Here is a 25,585-nt window from a genome sequence, read left to right on the forward strand (position 1 = left end):
GAATAAAGGTACGAACAGGTAAATGAAACGATGATGTCAGAAAACAATGTGAAACACAAAAACAAGGCAATTTACTCAAAAAAGAAAATGCAGAATCCTAATGATAGATAATATGCTCTACTGTATGAAAGTGCCTATAAAGGAAATGAAACATCACACTGGCAATTTTCTCCAACTAAGCAGGGTTTCATTGCTCTGTACAACAGATATGAATCCATCAAGTAACTGGGGTAGCGAGAGGAAAACAATAATTATCAAAGATAGTACAACAGTCTTCTATTGATTACAGACTTCTATTGGTTTGTTTCCAACATATTTTTTTAATATCTCTGGACACTAAAAACATGGCTCTCCTATGAGAGGTAGTTGTTGACAGGACAAGGTTAAAAGTCAAAGCAACTGTATCCAAAATGTAGGATGAGTTACCCATGGATATTCCAACAAACTCAACATGAGTGGGGAAAATTGGTCTTTCCTGTTGAACTGTTGCTCTTCCCTGATCATCTGATGAAGACCTATTCTCAATGTCCAATTCACACACCAGTGCACAAGCTGGAGACCTATGAGTGAACCAGCTTAGATTTCTCTCCCTCTGTTAACTTTTTAAGCTTAATCATCATGAAATCATGTGCACTAGACCTCTCTTCCTTCTCTACTTTATTTTGCTACTGTCAACTGCACAAGTCAAACGACTCCCTTTCAAAGGGGCAAAAATTACACCATTATTATTCCTTCATAAATTAAAAATCTTTAAGCAGAACAAATGAGAAAGACATAGGCTTAGAAAAACACAATCATCTCAAATGGAATAAACTGACCCTCCTGACTTGATTGCAGCATGGATGGGTGAGAGCTTCATCATGGCCTGAAGCTAGTCCAAGGAGGCAAACCTTCCTTTCTCTTCCACTCCACTTATGAGGTTCCCTTCAATCTGTCCTCTACATGAGTGCTCTGCAAACTAGGGCCCATGGGGTCTAATACAACCTGTCATCTGGTTTTGTACATAAAGTCTCACTGGAACACAGTCCTGCCTTTTCACTAACATATTGTCTATGACCGCTCTCACATTACAGTGGCAGTCTTGAGGAGATATGACAGACCACATGACCTAAAATCAGGCCCTTTACAGAAAAAGCTTCCTGATCCCCCCTTCACATCAAAACCAGAGTGCCCCCATCAAATGTAATCTTATGGCATTTCTGCTCGATACTCTGCTATGAATCCCTGCAGTAAATATTGCTGACTCCCTACCTTACACTTCCTTCTTGCTGGAGACCCCCAGGTGTATGTGGACATTTACTGTCTTGATACACAAATAAGGTGGTATCTGCCCAGCTCCAAAAAGAGAAATGATTATACTAAGCTAATCACAGTACCTAGGTTACCACTAAGTAGTTTAGGAGTGAGCATGTGATGTACCCCAAGCCTATAAAATGTTAGAGGAAGTCAACTGCAAGCCTCTCAGTTTTCTTCCTATTTAAAAGAAACACATAGCTCAGCATCACCAATCAGGGAAATGCAAATGAAAGCCATAATGCAGGAGGACCTCATTCCTTTCAGAATGGCTATCCTCAAGATATAAATAAATAAATCACAAGTGTTGGCCACGATGTGGAGAAAAGAGAAAGCCTTAAGCTCTATTCATGGGTTTGTAAATTGGTACTGTCACTATGAAAAACACCTTGGAGATGTCTCAGAAAATTACAAATAAAACTGCCATTCCACTTCTGGGCATTTCTTCAACAAAAGCATGTACTCAGATTTGAAAAGATATCTGCACCCCTATGTTCACTGCAGCATTACTTACAATAGCCAAGATATGGTAGCAATGTACGTGTCTTTCGATATATCAAGAAAAAAAGAAGATGTAGCAAGTATGTATTATATACTGAAATATCGCTCAGAAAGGGAAATAAGGAAATCTTGCCAATTACAACAACATGGATGGACCAAGAGGCTGTTATGCTTAGTGAAATAAGACAAGAAAGACAAATATAGTATGTCTCACTTACATGTGGAATCCAAATCAACCAAACAAACAAAACAGAAGCACACCCCAAAATGACAGGGAACAAAACCATGGTTGCCAGAGGCTAGTGGGTTAAGGAGACACATGATATAGAAGAACATGAATAAGAAGTGAACCTTGTGGTTATAGCACATGTGAGCCACCCAGATGTCCTGTGAAGCACAGGCAACGTGTCAGTATTGTAGTAACTTTGCACGGAAATAGATGGTAACTAGACTTAGCTTGGCGATCACATCCTAAAATATATAAGTGTCAAACCACCTTGTTGTACACCTGAAAGTTATATATTGTGTGCCAACTATGCTTTTAACAAGAAAACTCAAAGGAAAGTAGAAACACATAAGGAAAAGCACACTGTCATGTGAGAATATGATGCCTCGGAGCCCTCGCTACTAGCTGGCCAGGAAAGGACACATTAACACTGACAACCGTGCGCCTGGAAAGGGACAACTGGGATCCTGATAACATCATGGAAACACCAAAACAATCCTGGTTCCTATTGTTTTGGCCACAGTTAATTAGGCCACCTATCCTCTGAAGCTCAGACCATTCTATGTGACTGACAGCCCAAGGCCTACAGGGTCAGATCTCTTCCTTTCTGCTGTAGGAGACTTTCATAAGCTTGCCTTCGCTAGGTAGTCACCTCATTCCCAGCCATTCCCATAGAACACATTGTGCACCATCAATACTGAACTGGGCATTATGCTAGAAAGTTCTCTTGTACATTTGAGTCCTTGTACGGCTGTTCCCACTGACAAACGCAATGTTCCTCCAGCTAAACATCACCCTTCTGCCCCTTTACCTGGCAAACTTCTACATGTTCTGCATGCTTACTTTACATCCCACCTACACTTTCTATGTTTTAATTATAAATCTTCTTTTCATTTATACATTGATTTGTTAGAGAGACAGGAAGGGAGAAACAGAGAGAGAAAGAATCATGATTTGATGTCTTACTTATTTATGCATTCATTGGTTCATTCTGGTATGTACCCCCACCAGGAATCAAACCCACAACTATGGCATTTGGGGACAGTACTTTAACCAACTCACCTACCTGGCTAAGGCCTCACACACATTTTTAAAACACTAATTCTCATCATGGATTCAAAGTGTCTGGCACATACTACACACCAATGCAAAAGAATAAATAATGACAAAGGTAAGCTCCTAGTGCGCTCTGGCACCTAGTAAGCACTGAGTAAAGTATTAAAAATAATAAAAATCACAGTGATAATAAGAAGGTCTTGCAGGGCAGAGACCAGGTTTTTTAAATGTTTGAATCCTGCAACATGGGAGAACATCAAGTACCTAAAAGACACCTGAGAGTTAAGTAGGAAACCATTAAGACAGAACCAATGAATAACTGAATTTTGTGATTTTCTTTGAAAATTCTGTTTCAAAAAACATACAGAAATAAACCAGACACAGCTCTCTGATATTACGTGCACCTTCAAGGTCAAACCACTATTTCATCTTTGTGTTTCTTATAATTTGCAAAACCAACCTACACAAGTTCTTGTTGAAGGTCTACTAAGTCCAAGGTGTCCTCATACAGTTCACGCGGCAGGCACAATGAACCCAGTGCCACAGCTGGGTAGGACACTGGCATTTTTGTTATAGTGAAACATTTCTCTACTTTCATTATAAGTTGTTAACTCTGAGTTGAGCTATTTGAATATTTATTATGATTATCTTTTCACCAATGGCAACAGAGCATCTGGTTCTAGGGAAATTACAGTGTCATGACAATTATCCAACAAGCAGAAGGATCATCTTGTTCTAATGAAGTCAACATGCCTCATTCTGTTTTGACTTCTGAGGAATGAAGTTGATCATAGTGAGACCCTGTTGGTATAATATGTAAAATAGCCTCTGTTTCTGAACTGGCATTGACTCTCTGACTTCTGTACTTCTGGTAGATATTTTTAAAAACCAATCTCATTGGGATCCTTGCCCACTGGCTAAGTGTTGTCGTTTTTATCGTTAACCATTGGTTTCTGGTTCCAGGGAAGTACAGTTCAGTTCCTAGTTTACTGACTTTTTAGTGAGACAAAGCAGTATGTAATAACAAGTATCCCTTTACTTAGTTTAATCCATTTGCTGTCAAAACTAAACAAAAGGTCTTTTCTTAACAATTTCAGTGCGTCATAATGTGGTTATTGAGGAAACATACTATCTTTTAATTTAAAATCCTTTTACTTTTCTACATTAAGATATCATATGGGATATTAGAAGTCGTGTCTAAATAAATGAGCTTCTCCAACATTATTGCTTCAGATTTTAGATCACCTACTATGAACTGTTTAAATAATAGTGAATAATAGTCTATTAAGGAAGAAATTAAGAAAAACTCTAGGAGCCTGGCCAGCCTGAGCCAGGAATTTGTACAAGCAATGGGATTCATGCTGAACACTTGCTTTCCTTCTGGGGATCTAAAATTTTGGGACACACTATAGGGAAGATGCCTATGTGATTAGGGTTCCATAAAGCCCTTGGCACTGAGTCTAACGGGACTTTGGGACTGGTAAATGCCATTTCTCATGTTTTGTCAGAATTTCACAGTGGAATACTTGAGTACATCCTGGGAACTCCACAGGGAGAGAGCTCTTCCAAGCTTGTGCCTGGTGTACTGCACACTATCACACACACATTTTCTCCTTCCTGATTGTCCTATGATCCTTCCACCCTAGTAAATCACAGGTAGGAGTAAAACTATATGTTGAGTCCTATGGTTTTCTCTAGTGAATAAGCCCACCAAGGTGTGGGTTCAGGAACCCCTAACAGAATGGAATTATGTGTCATTTTTTATATGCAGGATGGTATGTTCTACATGATTAGAGGCAGAAGGTGATTTCAATCATACCTCTCCTGGAATTCCTTCTTGATGCTTCGTCTGAAGATTCCTCTAGATCTATTTGAATAAAGGCATGGGAAGGTAAATGAAATGATGATGTCAGAAAATAATATGAAAAAGGCAACAATTATATTTATTGAAAATATAAAATACAGAATCTCAATAACTTATAACACATTCTATAGTATGGAAGTTTAAGTAAAGAAAATGAAACATCACTGTGACCATTTTCTCCAACTAAGCAGGGTTTACTTCCTTTGTACAATAATTATGAATCAATCAAGTAACTGGGGTAGCGAGAGAAAAACGATATTTCTCAAAGATCTTACAGTAGTGTTATAGTGATTACACAGTTCTTGATTTCTAAACTTTTTCTGAATATCTTATGACACTACAAACATGGCTCTCCTATGAAAGGCAGTTGTTGACAGGACAAGGTAAAGAATCAAAGAAACTGTATCCAAAATGTAGGGTGAGTTACTCAGGGATATTTCAACAAACTCAAGATGTGTGCGAAAAAACTGGTCTTTCCTGTTGAACTGTTGCTCTTCCCTGTTCATCTGATAAAGTCCTATTCTCTATGTCCAATTCACATGCCAGTGCACAAGCTGGAGACCTATTAATGAACCATCTTAGGTTTCTATCCCTCTGCTACCTTTTCACACTTAATCGTCATGACATCATATGAACTAGACCTCTTTTCTTTCTCTGCACTATTTTGCTGCTGTCAACTACCCTTGTCAAATGCTTGGCTTTCACAGCATCAAATCTATCAGTAACTATTATTGTTCCTTCATAAATTAAAAAGATTTTTTAAGCAGAACAAACAGGAAAGACATACTCCTAAGAAAACACCAACATTTTAAATGGAATGCATTGACCCTCCTGACTTGAATTCAGCTTCATCATGGCCCGATGCTAGTCCAAGAAGGCAAAGCTTCCTTTGTCTCCCACTCCCTTTATGTGGTTTCCTTCTGTCTGTCCTCTACAAACTAGGGCCCATGGGTCTAAAACAAACTGCCATCCAGTTTTGTACATAAAGTCTCATTAGAATACAGTCATGTCTTTTTACTGACGTATTGTCTATGTCTGCTCTCACATTACAATGGCAACTTGAGGCGATATGACAGGTCACATGGCCTAAAGTCAGGCCCTTTACTGAAAAAGCTTGCTGATCCTTCCTTCATACCACAACCAAAGTGCCCCCATCAAATCTAATCTTGTGACACTTCTGCTCAGTACTCTCCCATGAATTCCTGCAGTAAATATTGCTGACTCCCTACCTTAGTCTCCCTTCTTGCTGGAGACCCCCCCTTCTGTATTTGGACATTTACTGTCCTGATACACAAATAAGGTGGTAACTGCCCAGCTCCAAAAAGTGAATTGATTATACAAAGAAAATCACAGTACCTAGGTTACCACTAAGTGGTTTAGGGGTGAGCATATGATGTACCCCAAGCTTATAAAATGTTAGGGAAAGTCAACTGCAAGCCTCTCAGTTTTCTTCCTATTTAAAAGAAACACATAGCTCAGCATCACTAATCAGAGAAATGCAAATGAAAGCCATAATGCAGGACAACCTCACTCTTCTCAGAATGGCTGTCCTCAAAATATAAATAAATAAATCACAAGTGTTTGCCACGATATGGAGAAAAGAGAAAGCCTCGTGTCCTGTTCCTGAGATTGTAAATTGGTACAATCACTATGGAAAACAGCATGGAGATGCCTCACAAAATTAGAAATAGAACTGCCTTTCCACTTCTGAGCATTTATACAACAAAAACCTAAACACAGATTGGAAAAGATATCTGCACCCCTATGTTCACTGTGCATTACTTACAATAACCAAGATATGCAAGCAATGTAGGTGTCCCTCGATAGACAAAGAAAGAAAGAAGTAGCAAGTATATGGTATATAATGAAATATCACTCAGACATGAAAAGAAGGAAATCTTGCCTTTTACGAGAACATGGATGGACCAAAAAGGCTGTTATGCTAAGTGAAGTAAGACAGACAAAGACAAATGTAGTATGTCTCACTTACAGTTGGAATCTAAAACAACAAAACAAAACAGAAACACACTCAATAGCTACAGGGGAAAAACTCATGGTTGCCAGAGGCTAGTGAGTTGAGGAGATACATGATATAGAAAAATGTGAATAAGAAGTCAATATTTTAGTTATGACATCTGTGAGCCACCCGGATATACTTTCAGCAAAGGGAATATGTCAGTATCCTAATAACTTTACACGGAGATAGAAGGTGCCTAGACTTAGCGTGGTGATCGCATCCTAGAGTATGTAAAGGTCAAACCACCACGTTGTACACCTGAAAGTCACACACTATGGGGAAGACGCCTCTGTGACTGGGGTGCCATAAGACCCTTGGCACTGATCTAACAGGACTCTGGCACTCGTAGACAGCATTCAAATGTGTTGTCAGAATTTGACACTGGAATACTTTAGCATATCTTGGGAACTCCACAGGGAGATATCTCTTGCTGGCTTGACGTGGTATACTCCGCACTTCTTCACGCTCACCTTTTCTCCCTGCTGAGTTTCCTATGCTCCTTCCACTCTAGTAAATCATAGGTAGGAGTAAAACTATATGTTGAGTACTATAAATTTTTTGAGTAAATAAGCACACATAGGTATGGATTTATGAACCCCTCACAGAATGGCATTATGTGGCATTTTAATGATGTGGAATTGTATGTTCTACATGATTAGAAGCAGAAGGTGATTTCATACATACCTCTCGATGAACTGGTTACACTTATTTCTTCTACAAAACGTTCCTTTAAATCTATTTGAATAAAAGGACAAAAGAGATAAGTGAAACTATGATGTCAGAAAATAATATGAAAAAAGCAATTCCATTTATTGATAATATAAAATACAAAATCTCAATAACTTATAACACATTTTATAATATGAAAGTTTACATAAAGAAAATGAAACATCACACTGACCATTTTTTCCAACTAAAGAAGGTTTAATTCCTGTGTACAATAGTTATGAATCAATCAAGTAACTGAGGTAGCGAGAGAAAAACAATAACTCTCAAAGATAGCACAGTAGTGTTCTAGTGATTACATAGTTCTATTTCTTTGTTTCTAAACTTTTCCTTAATATCTTATGACACTAAAAACATGGCTCTCCTATGAAAGGCAGTTGTTGACAGGACAAGGTAAAAAGTCAAAGAAACTGTATCCAAAATGTAGGCTGAGTTACCCATGGATATTCCAACAAACTCAACATGTGTGGGGAAAAAATGGGTTTTACTGTTGAACTGTTGCTCTTCCCTGCTCATCTGATAAAGTCCTATTCTCCACCTCCAGTTCACACACCAGTGCACAAGCTGGAGACCTATGAATGAACGCTCTTAGATTTCTCTCCTTCCACTAACTTTTGACACTTAATTGTCATGAAAGCAAATGAACTACACTTCTTTTCTTTCTCTGCTTTATTTAGCTCTTGTCAACTGCCCTATTCAAATGGCTGGCTTTCACAGGGTCAAAAATAAGGGCAACTATTATTATTCATTCATAAATTAAAAATTTTAAAGCAGAACAATAGAGAAAGACATACACCTAGAAAAACACAATCATCTTAAATGGAATGAATTGATCCTCCTGACTTGATTTCAGCATGGATGGATAACACCTTCATCATGACCTGATGCTAGTCCAGGCTTCCTTTGTCTCGCACTCCCTTTATGTGGTTTCCTTCAATCTGTCCTCTACATGAGGGCTTTGCAAACTAGGGCCCATGGATCTAAAACAACCTGTCATCTGGTTTTGTACATAAAGTCTCACTGGAACACAGTCCTGCCTTCTCACTGACATATTGTCTGTGACTGCTCTCACACTACAATGGCAGACTTGAGGAGATATGACAGACCACATGGCCTAAAGTCAAGCCCTTTACAGAAAAAGCTTCCTGATCCCCCCTTCACATCAAAACCAGAGTGCCCCCATCAAATGTAATCTTATGGCATTTCTGCTCGATACTCTGCTATGAATCCCTGCAGTAAATATTGCTGACTCCCTACCTTCTTGCTGGAGACCCCCAGCTGTATTTTGACATTTACTGTCCTGATACACAAATAAGGTGGTATCTGCCCAGCTCAAAAATAGAAATGTTTATACTAAGCTAATCACAGTAGTAGGTTACCACTAAGTGATTTAAGAGTGAGCATGTGATGTACCCCAAGCCTATTAAATGTTAGAGAAAGTAAACTGCAAGCTTCTCAGTTTTCCTCCTATTTAAAAAACACATAGCTCAACATCAGTAATCAGGGAAATGCAAATGAAAGCCATAATGCAGGACCACCTCATTCCTCTCAGAATGGCTGTCCTCAAGATATGAATAAATAAATAATAAGGGTTGGCCATGATGGGGGAGAAAAGAGAAAGTCTCGTGCCCTGCTCATGGGATTGTAAACTGGTACAGTCACTATGGAAAACAGCATGGAGGTTCTTCACAAAATTAGAAATACAACTGCTATCCACTTCTGGGCATTTACAACAAACACAGATTTGAAAGGATATCTGCACCCCTGTGTTCACTGCAGCATTACTTACAATAACCAAGATATGGAAGCAATGTACATGTCTTTTGATAAAAAAAAAAAAGAAAGAAGATGTAGCAAGTATATAGTATATAATGAAATATCACTAAGACATGGAAAGAAAGAAATCTTGCCATTTAAAATCACATGGATGGATTAAGAGGCTGTTATGCTAAGGGAAATAAGACAAAGAAAGACAAATATAGTATGTCTGGCATGTGGACTCTAAAACAACAAAACAGAAACACACTCAATAGCTACAGGGAACAAACTCATGGATGCCAGACACTAGTGAGTTGAGGAGACGGATAATATAGAAAAACATGAATAAGGAGTGAACCTTGTAGTTATAACATATGTGAGCCACTCAGATGTACTGTACAGCACAGGCTCCTGCTAAACATCCCTCTTCTGCCCCTCTACCTGGCAAACTTCTTCACGTTCTGCATGCTTACTCTATACTCCACCCACACTTTTTGTTTTAATTATAAATCTTCTTTTCAATTGATTTGTGAGAGAGACAGGGAGAAACAGAGAGAGAGAGAAACAGTGATTTCTTGTTCCACTTCCTTGTGCATTCCTTGGTTGATTCTGGTATGTGCCCTCACCAGGGATCAAATCCACAACTTTTGCATTTGGAGACAATGCTTTCACTAACTGACCTACCTGGCCAAGGCCTCGCCTACATTTTTTATTTATTTATTTATTTATTTATTTATTTATTTATTTATTAGTACCTGGCACCTCCTAGGTACCTGATCACTGGTCTTTATTTCTGTTGGGGATACAATGCAGGCCGATGATAGGATGGACACTGTTTTCCAATCCTGCTTGACAGCAAGAATGACCCAAGGAGCTGGTTAAAAATACGTATTCCCAGGCCTCATCCTCCACAGTCTATAGAAAACAATGGGAACCTATGTTCTAACAAGCCACCGGCTAATTCCTATCAGGCACTTTGGGAGCACATCCAGGAGCCCTTCATTCCAACTTCTTGGTTCTGCTCTTTTGTTCCCTATGCATCTGGCCCTGTATTCAGCAAAGCTGTAGCTGTTGCTTGAAGGTGGACATGATTAAAAGGTCAAATATCATTAAACTGTATTCTCAAAGAGAATGAGCCCTGGACTTTGCACAGCAGATTTATTTCTAAAAGTTGTTTGCAAATGGAATTTGGGGGGATATGTGTGTGTGTGTGTGTGTGCGCGCGCGCGCGTGTGAGAGAGAGAGAGAGAGAGAGAACAAGCATATATTTAATACCATAGTTTGCAATTCAAGGGAATGCATTCAATTCAACTAAATTAATATTGTTGGGTGACTTATGTGCTGGGAATACAAGGGATTTGCTTAGAGTCCAGTGAGGAAGATGGTGAAATAAACAGGCAATTACAACATTGTGGTTAGATAAGGTTCACACAGGGACCTAGGAGACCACGAAGGGGGGTGTGCATCCAACTCTGGGTTGGCGCGCATCTAGGAATTTTCAGGGGAAGTAACAGGCCTGTAAATTGGAATTAAGTCTTTTTTTTTTTTTTTTTTGCAAAGTGACTGACCCTTCTCTAATTTATCCTTGCAGAAAACTGAAGTTTCACATCATTTATACAAGCATGCAGCGGCATAAGTTTTGAGTTCCTGCTAGGGGCAAGGCGCAGAGTGAGGTGTGGCAGGGAGACCTGGGTGAGAAAAGCCCAATCCCTGCCCTCAGGGAGTTTATATCACACCCCCTCAGGGTTAAGTGCTGTTCTCATCTGGGTCATTAATCCAGTGGAATCTGTTTATGACTGAACAGGTAGTTTACTATACAGGTCTTAACTCCTTTTACTGAAAAGGCTGTGTGTTCTCTTTCATCGCCACGTGGTGGGGAAATCCGGTTCCAACCAACACTTCAGTGCGGGCATCCAGGAGAAAACCCAAGTGCACGCTGGAGTTCCTGGAGCTGTTTGCCACGAAGCCGCGGAGGCCTGGGTGGATTTGTAGGGTCTGTAGGGTCTGTGAGTACCGGGGCAGCCCGCAGACCTGGCAGCTTTCCTTCCCTCTGGGCATGATGAACACAAGAGCCTTTCAAACCACCTGTCTTCTCTGCCTGTCTGGTAGGAGCTGTGTAGATCCTTTCAGCACTGGTGTCTTCCCGTCTTCCAGATGGGGAGCTTGAGGTACAAGGGGTACCTGGAGGCAGTTTGTCACCTGGTGCTTTGCACCTTGTTTTCTTGGCCACTGGCTTAGGCTTCCAGATCCTCAGTTTCCTCCTCTGTGCATGGGCACAGTGGTAGCATCTGTAGTAATCTTGAACCTCTTAGGGCCCTGAACTTCTGTGAGGAAGTGATGAAAGCTGCCAGGAGAGCTTATGTTTATTGAGGCCCACTCTGTGTCAGGCCCAGTGTTTGGGACTTTCCCCTCATTGTCTCATGTAATCATCAGTAGAGTCTCTCTGGCCAGGTATTAGTCTTGTCTGTATCTCACAGAGGGGAAAGGAGGCCCAGAGCGGCGAAATGCCTGTTCCCAGGCCACACAGCGGTGGTGCCAGCAGAGCCAGGTGCACCATATGGCAGAGCTGGGGCCGGGTCACAGGCTCTCTGCCCCTCCGCCCGGGGTGGGGGCGTGGAGAACGCAGCACACAGCACCCTCTCCTGCAGTTTAGGGGTTCCAGCACCCCAAGCCCGCCCACCGGCCAGGTAGACCAGGCCTCCCCCGGTTTGCTGGCTAATGCAGGCCTGGCTGTGCCCTCGGCAGGGCTTTCGGTCAGCTTGTGGAGACCCAGACCCGGGCGTGGGGACTGACCGAGGCCAGGCGCCCCTGAGGAGTGCGGGCTGAGGCGCGGGGTCGGCGTCCCGGCCTCGTGGTCCCCGGCTCCCGGTCCCAGAAATGTGGGAGGGCCCCGGGGCCGGCAGCGCGGTGGGGGTGCTTCCTCCGCCGGCCGGAGGGGAGCAGGGCAGGCGCGCAGGGGGCCCGCTGCTGCCCCCTCCCTGCCGCTGGACCGGCCGCGCGGGGGCGGGGGCTGCGGGGGAGGCGACCAGGGGCCGCGGGGCTCGTGGCCGCGGGCTAGCCAGCCCGGAGAAAGCGATGAATATTCAGAGGGGAGGGGAGCGGTGGGCGGGCTGCTCGCCTTCAATCCCTGCAGGCGGAGCCGCTGGAGCGCAGGGGAGGCGGCGGGGGCGGCGAAGCGGCGAAGCTGTCACCGCGCGGGGGCGGGGGGCTCCGCTCGCTGCGCCCCGCTCGCTCCTGCGTGCCCAGGGACGCGACCCTCCCGCGACCTCCGCGCCAGGCCCAGCCGTGTGGCTGCGGGGAAGCCCGGGCGGGCGGAGCGGGACCCGGGCTGACCGGCTGGAGGCGGCGGCGGGGCTGGGGCGCACGGCGGGGCCCGACTCGCGCGGCGCGGGCGCGTTCCCAGGCGCGCGGGGCATGAAGCGGAGGGCGCGGGAGGCGCGGGCACCTCGGCGCTCGCCGGGCTCCTGGGCGCTGCCGCCGCTGCTGCTGCTGCGTCGCCCGGGCCAGGTGAGCGCCGGGGGCCCCGGGCGGGCGGGACCGGCCTCCCCGCACCTGCCCCCGGTGCCCGCCTGCGGGGGTGGGGGGCGAGGGCCTGAGTCCTGGGGGACCCCTCCTGGAGGGCTCCCGGGAACCCCCCGGCCTTTCCCCCATCCCAGCCCCTTACCCGGCTGCGCGGCTCCAGAGGGCGGGCTGCGGGCTCGGGGAGCCGGTGCCCGGAACCCCCGCGGACGCCCTCGGGCTCCAGGCCGCCTCCGACCCCTCGCCTACATTTTTAAAATTCTAATGCTCACCATACATTTAAAGTGTCTGGCACATACTACACATCAATGCAAAGGAATAATGACAAGAGTAAGATCCTAGTCTGCTCAGGCTCCTGGTAGGCACTGAATAAAGTATAGGAAATAATAGAAATGACAATGGTAATAAGAAGGTCTTCGAAGGGAGGGACCCGGTTTTTAAAATGTTTGAATTCTGGAACATCAGCAGAACACCTAGTACCTAAAAGACACCTGAGAGTGAAATAGCAAACCATTAAGATCAATCAACAACTGAATTTTGAGATTTTCTTTGAAAATTCTGTTTCAAAAAAACACACAGGAATAAACCAGGCACAGCTTTCTGATATTATCAGCACCTTCAAAGTCACCACTATTTCATCTTTTCGTTTCCTATAATTTGCAAAACCAACCTACACATGTTCTTGTTGAAGGTCTACTAAGTCCAAGGTGTCCTCATACAGTTCAGGTGGCAGGCACAATGAACTCAGTGCCACAGTTGGTAGCACACTGGCATTTTTGTTATTGTGAAACATTTCTCTACATTTTTTATAATTTGTTAAGTCCCAGTTGAGCTATTTGAATATTTATAGCGATTATCTTTTCACCAATGGGAACAAAGCATGTAGTTCTAATGAAATTACAGTGTCATGACAATTATCCAGCAAGCAGAAGGATCGTCTTGTTCTAATGAAGTCAGCATGCCTCATTCTGTTTGGACTTCTGAGGAATGAAGTTGATCATAGTGAGACCTTTTTTGGTACACTATGTAAAATAACCTCTACTTCTCAACTGGCATTGCCTCTCTGACTTAGGTACTACCCAGATATGTTTAAAAACCAATCTCATTGGTATTCTTGCCCACTGGATAACTGTTGTCGTTTTTATTGTTAACCATTAGTTTCTGGTTCCAGGAAAGTATTGTTCTGTTCCTAGTTTAATGACTTTTTAGTGACACAAAGCAGTATGTAATAAGAAGTATTCATTCATTTAGTTTAATCCAATTGCTGTAAAAACTAAAGATCCATTCTTTACAAGTTCAATTTGTTATATTGTGATTATAGAAGAAACATACTATATCTTAACTTAAAATACTTTTACTTTTTTACATAAAGCTATCATATGGGATATTAGAAGTCATGACTAAATAAATGAACTTCTTGTCCAACAATATTGCTCCGGATTTTAAATCACCTACAATTAACTGTTCAAATAATACTGAATACTAGTCTATTAAGGAAGCAATTAAGAAAAACTATAGTAGCCCATCCAGGTTGATCCAGGAGTTTGTATAACCAATGGGGTTCATGCTGAACACTTGCTTTCCATCTGGCCGTCTAGAGTTTTGGCACACATGATGGAGAAGATGCCTATGTGACTAGGGTGCCATAAAACCCTTGACACTGAGTTTAACAGGACGCTGGGACAGGTAGATGGCATTTCACATGTGTTGTCAGAATTTGACACTGGAATACTTTAGCATATCTTGGGAGCTCCACAGAGAGAGGGCTCTTGCAAGCTTGTGCCAGGTGTCCTCTGCACTTTTTCACAGGCACCTTTTCTGCTTGCTGAGTTTCCTATTCTTCTTCCACTCTAGTAAATCACAGGTAGGGGTAAAACTATATGTTGATACAATGAATTTTTCTAGTAAATAAGCACACCTAGGTGTGGATTTAGGGACCCCTAACACAATGGCATTATGTGGCATTTATGATGGGTGATGTTATGTTCTACATGATTAGAAGCAGAAGGTGATTTCACACGTACCAGTAGTGGAATTGGTTATTCTTATTTCTTCTACCAAACATTCCTCTTGATCTAATTGAATAAAAGCATGAAAGAGATAAATGAAACGATGATGTCAGAAAATAATGTGAAATAAGCAACAATTCTATTTATTGAAAATATAAGATTCAGAATCCTAATGACTGATAACATGTTCTATAGTATGAAAGTTCCTATAGGATAATGAAACATCACGCTGGCAATTTTCTCCAACTAAGCAGGGTTTCATTCCTTTGTACAATAGTTATGAATCTATCGAGTACCTGGGGTAGCGAGAGTAACAGGATAATTCTCAAAGATAGTACAATAGTGTTCTAATGATGACACAGTTCTATTTGTTTCTAAACTTTTTCTTAATGTCTTATGACACTACAAACATGGCTCTCCCATGCAAGGCAGTTGTTGACAGGACAAGGTAAAGAATCAAAGTAACTGTATCCAAAATATAGGCTGAGTTACCCATGGATATTCCAACAAACTCAAAATGTGTGGGAAAAATCTGGTCTTTCCTGTTGAACTGTTGCTCTTCCCTGCTCATCTGATAAAGTCCTATTCTCCATGTCCAATTCACAGGCCAGTGCACACGCTGGAGACCTTTTAATCAGCCGTCTTAGATTTCTCTCCCTCTAAGTTTTTGCACTTAATCCTCATGAAAGCATGTGAACTGGACTTCTTTTCTTTCTCTGCTTTACTTTGCTACTGTCAACTGCCCTAGTCAAACATGGGCTCTTAATGAATGGCTTTCACAGAGGGGAAATAACAGCAACTATCGTTGTTCCATCATAAATTAAGAAGATTTTTTAAGTAGAACAAACGAGAAAGACATATGCCTAGAAAAAAACCTACATTGTAAATGGAATGAATTCTCTAAAATCAGAATAACTCTTAGTACTTTAAGATATGTGAGAATTAAATAGCAAACCATGAAGTGGACCAATGAGTAACTGAATTTTGAAATTGTATTTGAAAATTCTGGTTCAAAAATACAGAGATATAAACCAGGGGCAGCTATCTGATACTATGAGCACCTTCAAGGTCAAAACTCTATTGCATCTTTGTGTTTCCTATAGTCTGTAAAACCAACCTACACAAGTTCTTGATGAAGGTCTACTATGTGCAAGGCTTCCTCATACAGTTCACATCGCACAATGAACTCAGTGCCACAGCTGGGTAGCTCACTGGCATTTTTGTTAATGTGAAACTTTTTTCTAGTTTTATTATAATTTGTTGAGTCCCAAGTTGAGCTATTTGAATATTTATTATGATTATCTTTGACCAATGGCAACAGAGCATCTGGTTCTAAGGAAGTTACAGTGTCATGACAATTATCCAACAAGCAGAAGGATCGTCTTGTTCTAATGAAGTCAACATGCCTCATTCTGTTTGGACTTCTGAGGAATGAAGTTGATCATAGTGAGGCCTTATTGGTATAATATGTAAAATAAGCTATGCTTCTCAACTGGCGTTGCCTCTCTGACTTCTGTACTACTGGTAGATATCTTTAAAATCCAGTATCGTTGGGATTGTTTCACTTGGCTAAGTGTTGTAGTTCTTACCGTTTGCTATTTGTTTTTGGTGCCAGGAAAGTGTTGTTGAGTTTGTAGTTTTAGTGACTTTTTAGTGAGGCAAATCACTATGTAATAACAAGTATTCATTTACTAAGTGTAATCTATTTGCTGTGAAAACTAAACAAAACATCTATATTTAACAAGTCCAATTTGTTATACTGTGATTATCAAGGAAATATACTGCATCCTAACTTAAATCTTTTTACTTTTTTACGTAACCATATCATATAGAATATTAGAATTCATGAATAAATAAATGACTTCCTTTCAAACAATATTGTCCCAGATTTTAAATCACCTCAATTAACTTTAAATAATACAGAATACTAGTCTATTAAGGAAGAAATTAAGGAAAATTATAGGAGTCCGGCCAGCCTGATCCAGGCATTCCTACAACCAATGGGTTCATTCTAAACACTTGCTTTCCTTCTGGGAATCTAGAATTTTGGCACACACTGAGAGGGAGATGCCTATGTGACTAGGGTGCCATAAAACCCTTGATACTGAGTTTAACGGGACTCTGGGACAGGTAGATGGCATTTCACATGTGTTGTCAGAATTCGACACTGGAATACTTTAGCACATCTTGGGAGCTCCACAAAGAGAGGGCTCTTGCAAGCTTGTGCCAGGTGTCCTCTGCACTTTTTCACAGGCACCTTTTCTGCTTGCTGAGTTTCCTATTCTTCTTCCACTCTAGTAAGTCACAGGTAGGAGTAAAACTATATGTTGATACAATGAATTTTTCTAGTAAATAAGCACACCTGGGTGTGGATTTAGGGACCCTTAACACAATGGCATTATGTGGCATTTATGATGGGTGATGTTATGTTCTACATGATTAGAAGCAGAAGGTGATTTCACACATACCAGTCATGGAATTGGTTATTCTTATTTCTTCTACCAAACATTCCTCTTGATCTAATTGAATAAAAGCATGAAAGAGATAAATGAAACGATGATGTCAGAAAATAATGTGAAATAAGCAACAATTCTATTTATTGAAAATATAAGATTCAGAATCCTAATGACTGATAACACGTTCTATAGTATGAAAGTTCCTATAGGATAATGAAACATCACGCTGGCAATTTTCTCCAACTAAGCAGGGTTTCATTCCTTTGTACAATAGTTATGAATCTATCGAGTACCTGGGGTAGCGAGAGTAACAGGATAATTCTCAAAGATAGTACAATAGTGTTCTAATGATGACACAGTTCTATTTGTTTCTAAACTTTTTCTTAATGTCTTATGACACTACAAACATGGCTCTCCTATGAAAGGCAGTTGTTGACAGGACAAGGTAAAGAATCAAAGTAACTGTATCCAAAATGTAGGCTGAGTTACCCATGGATATTCCAACAAACTCAAAATGTGTGGGAAAAATCTGGTCTTTCCTGTTGAACTGTTGCTCTTCCCTGCTCATCTGATAAAGTCCTATTCTCCATGTCCAATTCACAGGCCAGTGCACACGCTGGAGACCTTTTAATCAGCCGTCTTAGATTTCTCTCCCTCTACTAAGTTTTTGCACTTAATCCTCATGAAAGCATGTGAACTGGACTTCTTTTCTTTCTCTGCTTTACTTTGCTACTGTCAACTGCCCTAGTCAAACATGGGCTCTTAATGAATGGCTTTCACAGAGGGGAAATAACAGCAACTATCGTTGTTCCATCATAAATTAAGAAGATTTTTTAAGTAGAACAAACGAGAAAGACATATGCCTAGAAAAAAACCTACATTGTAAATGGAATGCATTCTGTAAAATCAGAATAATGCTTAGTACTTTAAGATATGTGAGAATTAAATAGCAAACCATGAAGTGGACCAATGAGTAACTGAATTTTGAAATTGTATTTGAAAATTCTGGTTCAAAAATACAGAGATATAAACCAGGGGCAGCTATCTGATACTATGAGCACCTTCAAGGTCAAAACTCTATTGCATCTTTGTGTTTCCTATAGTCTGTAAAACCAACCTACACAAGTTCTTGATGAAGGTCTACTATGTGCAAGAAGGCGTCCTCATGGAGTTCACATCGCACAATGAACTCAGTGCCACAGCTGGGTAGCTCACTGGCATTTTTGTTAATGTGAAACTTTTTTCTAGTTTTATTATAATTTGTTGAGTCCCAAGTTGAGCTATTTGAATATTTATTATGATTATCTTTGACCAATGGCAACAGAGCATCTGGTTCTAAGGAAGTTACAGTGTCATGACAATTATCCAACAAGCAGAAGGATCGCCTTGTTCTAATGAAGTCAACATGCCTCATTCTGTTTGGACTTCTGAGGAATGAAGTTGATCATAGTGAGGCCTTATTGGTATAATATGTAAAATAAGCTATGCTTCTCAACTGGCGTTGCCTCTCTGACTTCTGTACTATTGGTAGATATCTTTAAAATCCAGTATCGTTGGGATTGTTTCACTTGGCTAAGTGTTGTAGTTCTTACCGTTTGCTACTTGTTTTTGGTGCCAGGAAAGTGTTTTTGAATTTGTAGTTTTAGTGACTTTTTAGTGAGGCAAATCACTATGTAATAACAAGTATTCATTTACTAAGTGTAATCTATTTGCTGTGAAAACTAAACAAAACATCTATATTTAACAAGTCCAATTTGTTATACTGTGATTATCGAGGAAATATACTGCATCCTAACTTAAATCTTTTTACTTTTTTACGTAACCATATCATATAGAATATTAGAATTCATGAATAAATAAATGAACTTCCTTTCAAACAATATTGTTCCAGATTTTAAATCACCTACAATTAAGTGTTTAAATAATACTAGATACTAGTCTATTAAGGAAGAAATTAAGGAATACTATACACATAACTTACACATTGTGGTTTTTTTTAACTGCTCTTTCTTTATCAAAACTTCCTTACTCTTTATCTATGGTGGGGACACTTAAGGTAATTCACTATCAGAAGTCTTACCATGATCGCTTTCTTCAGAACATTTTACAGATGGCCTTTCTCCTTCATATTCAGTACTTAGTTGTTGATAACTATGTATAAAGAAATGGTGATAAATAATATTACTGTATTAATACTAAAGCAAAATATTTTCCAAATGTGGTAAATTCTTAGAATATTGCAGGTAATATCAGAGCTAATATTCAAACTTTAATTATACCATACACTTCAAATTTGTAAGTTCTACAAACTTTTTATTAAGCACATAACTTAAAATAAAGTTACATGAAATAGTCATGATTTGAGGGCCATATCTTTCAGTGAATTAATTAGTGTTAGCTTGACATAATGGCAAGTGTCTTCAACTCAGACAGCATAGTTCTATAACCATCATCTATTTGTTCTCAAACAAGTCACTTTTCTTTGGGTCAGAGTCCTCCTCTACAAAATATGAATCTTACTGCCTTATTTTAGAAGGCTATTAGGATGACTATATGAGATAGTACAGCAAAAAGACATGTTCAGAGAAAGAGTAAGGCAAAGAATAAACCTGTTCATGAACTTTATTTGTGGAAACTATTTTGGAATCCCAAATAAACACCAATGTGGGTTTTTCAAAGTTTCTAACATTCAAATATTGCAGATTTTAGAAAATATTAATTTTGGTTATTAACTGTTCTTTCTTCATGGCTTGTAATTCAGGGTATCTCAACTAGTATATAACTTGCAACTAAATTTATTTACAATTACATTTCTTCATGAAGTCAGATATGAAAATACTGCCCTATTTTTGTAGTTAATCATCCCAATGGCAGAAAACTAAGAGAAGTCACGACCTGGCCTGGACTCCCACTCTCCCTTCTCTACCTACTCAAACTGTGATGAAGCAGATCTTTATGAGAATGATGCGTAATCTCCTTGTCCACCCCCATTTAGTTTGAGAGTTAGAATCCTACTTGCCACTCATGGATACTGATGAGGCATGCATGGGCCCTTAGCAAGCCTCATGCCCAATAACCTACTTTTGATTCAGAGCTTTCTATTGACTGACTTCCAGGTGAGGCATAATTTAAAATATTTTGAAACCGGAAGTAAATTCAAGTCACTTGGGAAAGTGTCATTATTATGGCAAAGATATCACTTGAGGGGACAACTGTAATTATGGAATCTCAGGCAAGTTGGTACCTACTATTCTGGGAAAGGCGATATGGGACCTTCCACTACCTAAACAAAGATGCTCTACAGGATATAAAGCGACCATGGGGTACAGATCTGGTAACAAAGGAGAAAGGAAAGTCTGGTCTTTTCCTGCAGCATTATTTGAACCTCTCTGACAGCTTACAATGGTCATTCCATCTAATACCTGCTGGCAGGAAAAAACAAACAAGAAGCTAAAAGGGTAACTCATCTGCGAAGGTCTGGCTAATATGTGAGCTGCACATAGCTGTTTCAGTGTCAGGGGAAGGCTGTGGGTAGCTAAAGCTAGGAAGCCAAGCTGCCAGAACACAGTGCTGGTAATTAGAATAATGGCCGAGCATATAAGCGTATGTATGTAAACTATAAAATGCTGTGACTTTCAAGTCCAAGGGTGAAGCAACATGAACTCTCAGGAATCTGGATCAGCAAGGGCAGCCTGGGAGCAAAGGTCAATTATGACTTAGGACCTGTTTCAACAGCAACTCTGCAGCAATAGAACCAATGGAAACAACAGAGAGATCAGAGTGTCCTTTTTACATCTCCATCTGACTTGTGAAAGGAGACTGTCTCCCTTGGACTTAGGGAATCCTTTAGGTTCCTACAAAATTCAAGGGGGAGACTATAGGAGATAGCCCCCAGCAAATACACATTTTTCTGCTAACATGAACACTTCAAGACCCCAAGTAACTAGTTAGAAAAACCAAAGATGTGACTTTATTTGTAACCCCATGCATAGAGGTTCCACTTGGAATGAAATGGATAATGTTAGGATCCTTATCAATAAAGATCTTAAAAGTCCTGAAATAAAGAATCTGGCCCATTGCTACTTCAAACTAGTCTAGCCTTTTGCTTGGAGTCTGACTGATGACATAGACTAATTCACTCCCATTCCCAAACTGCCTTAAATCTTACCTGCTCCACAAAAAGTTAACAGTGAAATTATTTTAAACCTCAGTTTCCTGTTAACTAGCATTTTAAAGTAAATATTTACAAGATAAAGCCACTAGATAGTCTTACATACAATCACCCTTGAAGGATATATTACTATCCTCCTTGCAATATCCAGAAACATGTTTGGAAATGCTAGGAAACATTCCCAAGGTCACACACCTGGCAAGCAGGAAAGCTGGGCATTAAACCCCATTTTGTGTGAATTGAAGGCCCTTGTCTCTTTTCTTTATCACTCACATATAACTTGCCTCCATTAAAGGAAGCGTTTATTCAATTAAAGTTATCTTTCTCCTTCTACCCATACCAATAAAAACTAAAAACATCAAAATATACTAGAAATGAAAGAGAATAATAACTGATGAGCCCAGACTATATCTGGTAGCAGTTTTCACAGTCACTTAGGGATAACCTAATTATATCAGTGTTCGTCAAACAAAGCAATTTAAAGCAAAGGATTATCCAAAACACAAAATCAACTATTTATATTTAACATGCACCTTTTAAGGAAAACTACATAGTAATGGTTAAAAAAACTGTAAGAGAGACTAAGTCCACTATTGTATCAAGTAAACTATCAGTTAGAGTCCATAAAATACATAATTAATAAAACTAATATGAAACCCCTTTAGCTAATATAAAATAAATGATGAAAAAGGTCACATTGCAAATGAGATCAATCAAAATTAGAAATAAATATGATCCTCCAGTATACTGTTATTCCAGTTGCCCAGTCAGATTAATTGTTTTTCTACCTGATAATATGTTCATATTTTTTACTGTATAATTATAAGTTAATCTTCTTGTTAATTTAATCTTTCTCATTTGAATGATTGTTACCACTCTAGATCAATACTAAGGTTTCAAAACAAAAAGAGCAGCACACTCTCCCTCTTGGGAGCACTCCTGACCCTTTCCTTTGCCCCTCTTCACCCTCTCAGGCTTCCATCTCCTAAACTCTATGAGACCTCATCAGACTTGCAACCAGGGGAGCAGTGGGCAGTGGAAGCTCACCCTGGGCTAACCCTCCGAACCTGTCTCCAAGGCCCCTTTCCTCTGAGTTTACAGTGAGCCAAAGCAACCCCACCAAGGCTCTCTCCTATTGCTTCTTCTATCCTAAGCCCTTCCTTGTTTCACTGTCCCCAGCTTTAATAAGTGTGCTCTCCAAGTACAAACTAAAAAGGAAGAACAAGCTATTGTACCTTTTTATGTTGTCAATTTTTGCACCTCTGCTTACTAACAACTCTGCCATCTGATGTCTATTTTCACGTTTAGCAAGTGAAAGTGGTGTGTGGCCATCCTGTAGAGCAGTGAAAACAATTTATGATTTATAAAATTACATCTATCCAAACTGAATATTAAAACTTATAAAAGATCCTCTGAACTTAAACATGTAATATAGAAAGTAAAGAAAAAGGAGCTGCTTTCCTCTCACCCCTGTGCAGTCACTGACTGTTAAAATGCCCTCCACTCCCTTTTCAACAGGTTAACTTCAACATCATTCTCCAGATCCCACTTCAGATCTTTACAGTCCTGATTCCAAGACTCTTTGTTCCTATCACAGTACCTATCATGATATGCTGTCCTTCCTTTACTGCCTGGGGACTGCGGCTTCCTCTTCCCACTTGCACTCACCCAGCTCCCCTTGCTGGGCACTAGGGCTCCCCCTCCCACTCGTGCCCAGCAGCACCCATTTCCTAAGCCTCTGCCAGCATAGCAGCCAGTCCCCACCATCACTTCACTCCCCCAGGCCTTCAGTCCTCTGGGCTCTGAGCCTCCCACCCACTCCCAGGCCCTAAGAGGAAGCTGTCCTCCTGGGGTAGAAGGGTAGCTGGGAGACAGAGCTTTGCCCCTTCTGTGGGCACTACATTCCTCCAGCCCTCCCTGACTGGGCTTTGGAGTTGTTGCCATGGTGACAGGGCCTGATAATACTGTGTTCGGTGTATGTGTGTGAGAAAGAAAATGCTTGCAAGTAAAGTAAAAATGTGTATTTCAAATATTTTGTAAATAAAGTTATTTGATCTATACCTCATTTTTTGCTTCAATGTCTGCTTTGTGGAAAAGCAGCTTTTCCACCATAGCTTTACTGTGACCAAGGACAGCATAGTGGAGAGCGGTGTTGCCATCGATGTCCATTATATTTGGATTAGCACCACGTTCTAGCAGAATAGCTGCACACTCTTCATTCTGATATTCTAAAGCCTGTCAGTATTATGCCAAGAAATAGATTATAAATTCTAGGAATTCAACATAAACGTTCCACAAGTTTTGCCAATGACTTATAGTTAAATGAGAGAAATCCATTTTTATTCTAAGTGATTACATCAAATCCATCGCATGTTAACATAGTTGGCTAGTACCTACCTGAATCAGAGGCGTCCTCTTTTTAGAGTCACGGGGGTTCAACAGGCAATTTCTGTCTAGTAGGAGAGTCGCCACTTTGGGATGGCCACAGGCACAGGCTACATGCAGGGCAGTCCTATGAAAGTGAGAGGACTCTTTAGGAACTTAGAGTGCACTATTTCAATATACACAATTATTCAGGTAATTATAAACATTTGTCCCTACACCTTCGTTTTCTTCTGGGGACAGTACAATATTTACTAGTTCTTGTTATGCACATTAATGAAGCAGCAGCCTGTCTGAACAGAGGGTGACCTGGGCATTCAGCTCAGCTTGAGTCTGATCCTGTTTTAACTGCCACTTGTTAGCTATCACTTGACCTTTCTGTGCCTCAATTTCCTCATCAACAAAATGGGGATAAAAATAGTAGTTATCTCACAGGACACCAGTTTGCTTTAATGAGAATCTATGCAAGGCATTTACTACAGTTCCTAGCACCAAAAAAACTGCTCAATAATTGTTAGATAATATTAGTATCACTATTACTATTACTACGACTTTACAAAGACAACATTTCAATTAAGTAAAATGGTATCACTAGACCTACTTTGCAGGCGTGTTTTAAGGATCAGAAAGAATACTGAGTATTTCAATGATTCTAAGATGCTTATTCTCTCACATTTTCACATCTCCAACATTGGAATCCAATTTTTAATTCAGAATGTCTTACAACTATAGTTGGCAGCATTGTTTAAAAAATTTCTTATTGATACATAGAATACTGGCATCATACCATCCAGGGCGCCTTTCCCTGAGTGAATAATGGTCGATACAACAGACCTCTTGCATTTCTGTTCAACTGGTTGGCATTTAAATAAGTTTTAGGTCTTAAAAGCCTTATGGGGGAAAGAGGACCAAAAGAACAAAACAAGAATTTTTTAAAGTAATTCTTACTTTGATTTTCAAGAAAATTTAAGCCAAAGGAAACTCAGGATTTAAATGAAAAGAATGGCTCATTTTGTTCAATAGTTAGATTTATAGATTGTATGGAAAGCAAATCTTCCCAATGATCAATATTAGTGTTTAACACTATTATGCATTTTCAAAAGGGCAGGTAAAGGTCATCTTTTACAATTTACTACCTTCAGAAATGCTTTTGCTTGAAAGGAGGGAGAATAAGCTTCAACTGTGATAATACTTCAATTTTGAATTTCTCATTTTGGTCATATTGGGCAACATGAAGATTTTAAGGATGAAAGGGGCCTGAGAGATTGAAAACATCCTAAGTAGACTATGTCTGCTGCATAATAGGCATTCAGGTTATATTTCATGTACAAATGGATTGAAAAAATGGATAAACATAGTGGGAGAGTTCAATTTTTTTAAAGGAAAGTTTTATAAAGTAAAATGATACTTCTGCAATAGTAATAATCACTGATATTTGCTTTATTTAAAGAAAAAAGCCAGTTTGAGAAAAACAAATATCACATGATATCACTTATATGTGGAATCTAATGAACAAAAATAAACTGACTAACAAAATAGGTTGAGAGGTATGGATGCATGAAATAGAATAACAGATCTCATCTCGGGGGTGAGGGTGTGAGACAGGA

At 40.2% G+C, this 25,585-nt stretch overlaps 1 protein-coding gene and 1 long non-coding RNA gene across 2 annotated transcripts in view; both read right to left on the minus strand.

The window, feature by feature from the left end:
• Nucleotides 1–7,673: 7,673 nt before the first annotated feature.
• On the minus strand, nucleotides 7,674–17,490 carry LOC148094352 (uncharacterized). Its single transcript, XR_015714292.1, has 3 exons — nucleotides 17,438–17,490; nucleotides 14,985–15,035; nucleotides 7,674–7,692 (listed from the first exon to the last, which is right to left on the minus strand). It is a non-coding gene; the product is annotated as an uncharacterized LOC148094352 (long non-coding RNA).
• Nucleotides 17,491–20,840: 3,350 nt separating this feature from the next.
• LOC148094353 (uncharacterized) overlaps nucleotides 20,841–25,585 on the minus strand; it is a 7,699-nt gene continuing 2,954 nt past the window's right edge. The window contains exons 2-5 of the mRNA XM_087821756.1: nucleotides 23,994–24,108; nucleotides 23,658–23,831; nucleotides 22,832–22,929; nucleotides 20,841–20,847 (exon numbers count right to left, since the gene is read on the minus strand). Coding sequence (XP_087677882.1) covers nucleotides 20,841–20,847; nucleotides 22,832–22,929; nucleotides 23,658–23,831; nucleotides 23,994–24,108 — 394 coding nt within the window. The remainder of the gene's footprint in view (nucleotides 20,848–22,831; nucleotides 22,930–23,657; nucleotides 23,832–23,993; nucleotides 24,109–25,585) is intronic.

Source organism: Miniopterus natalensis, chromosome 1 (genome assembly GCF_054644295.1).
Source record: "Miniopterus natalensis isolate mMinNat1 chromosome 1, mMinNat1.hap1, whole genome shotgun sequence".
Taxonomy (NCBI): Eukaryota; Metazoa; Chordata; class Mammalia; order Chiroptera; family Miniopteridae; genus Miniopterus; species Miniopterus natalensis.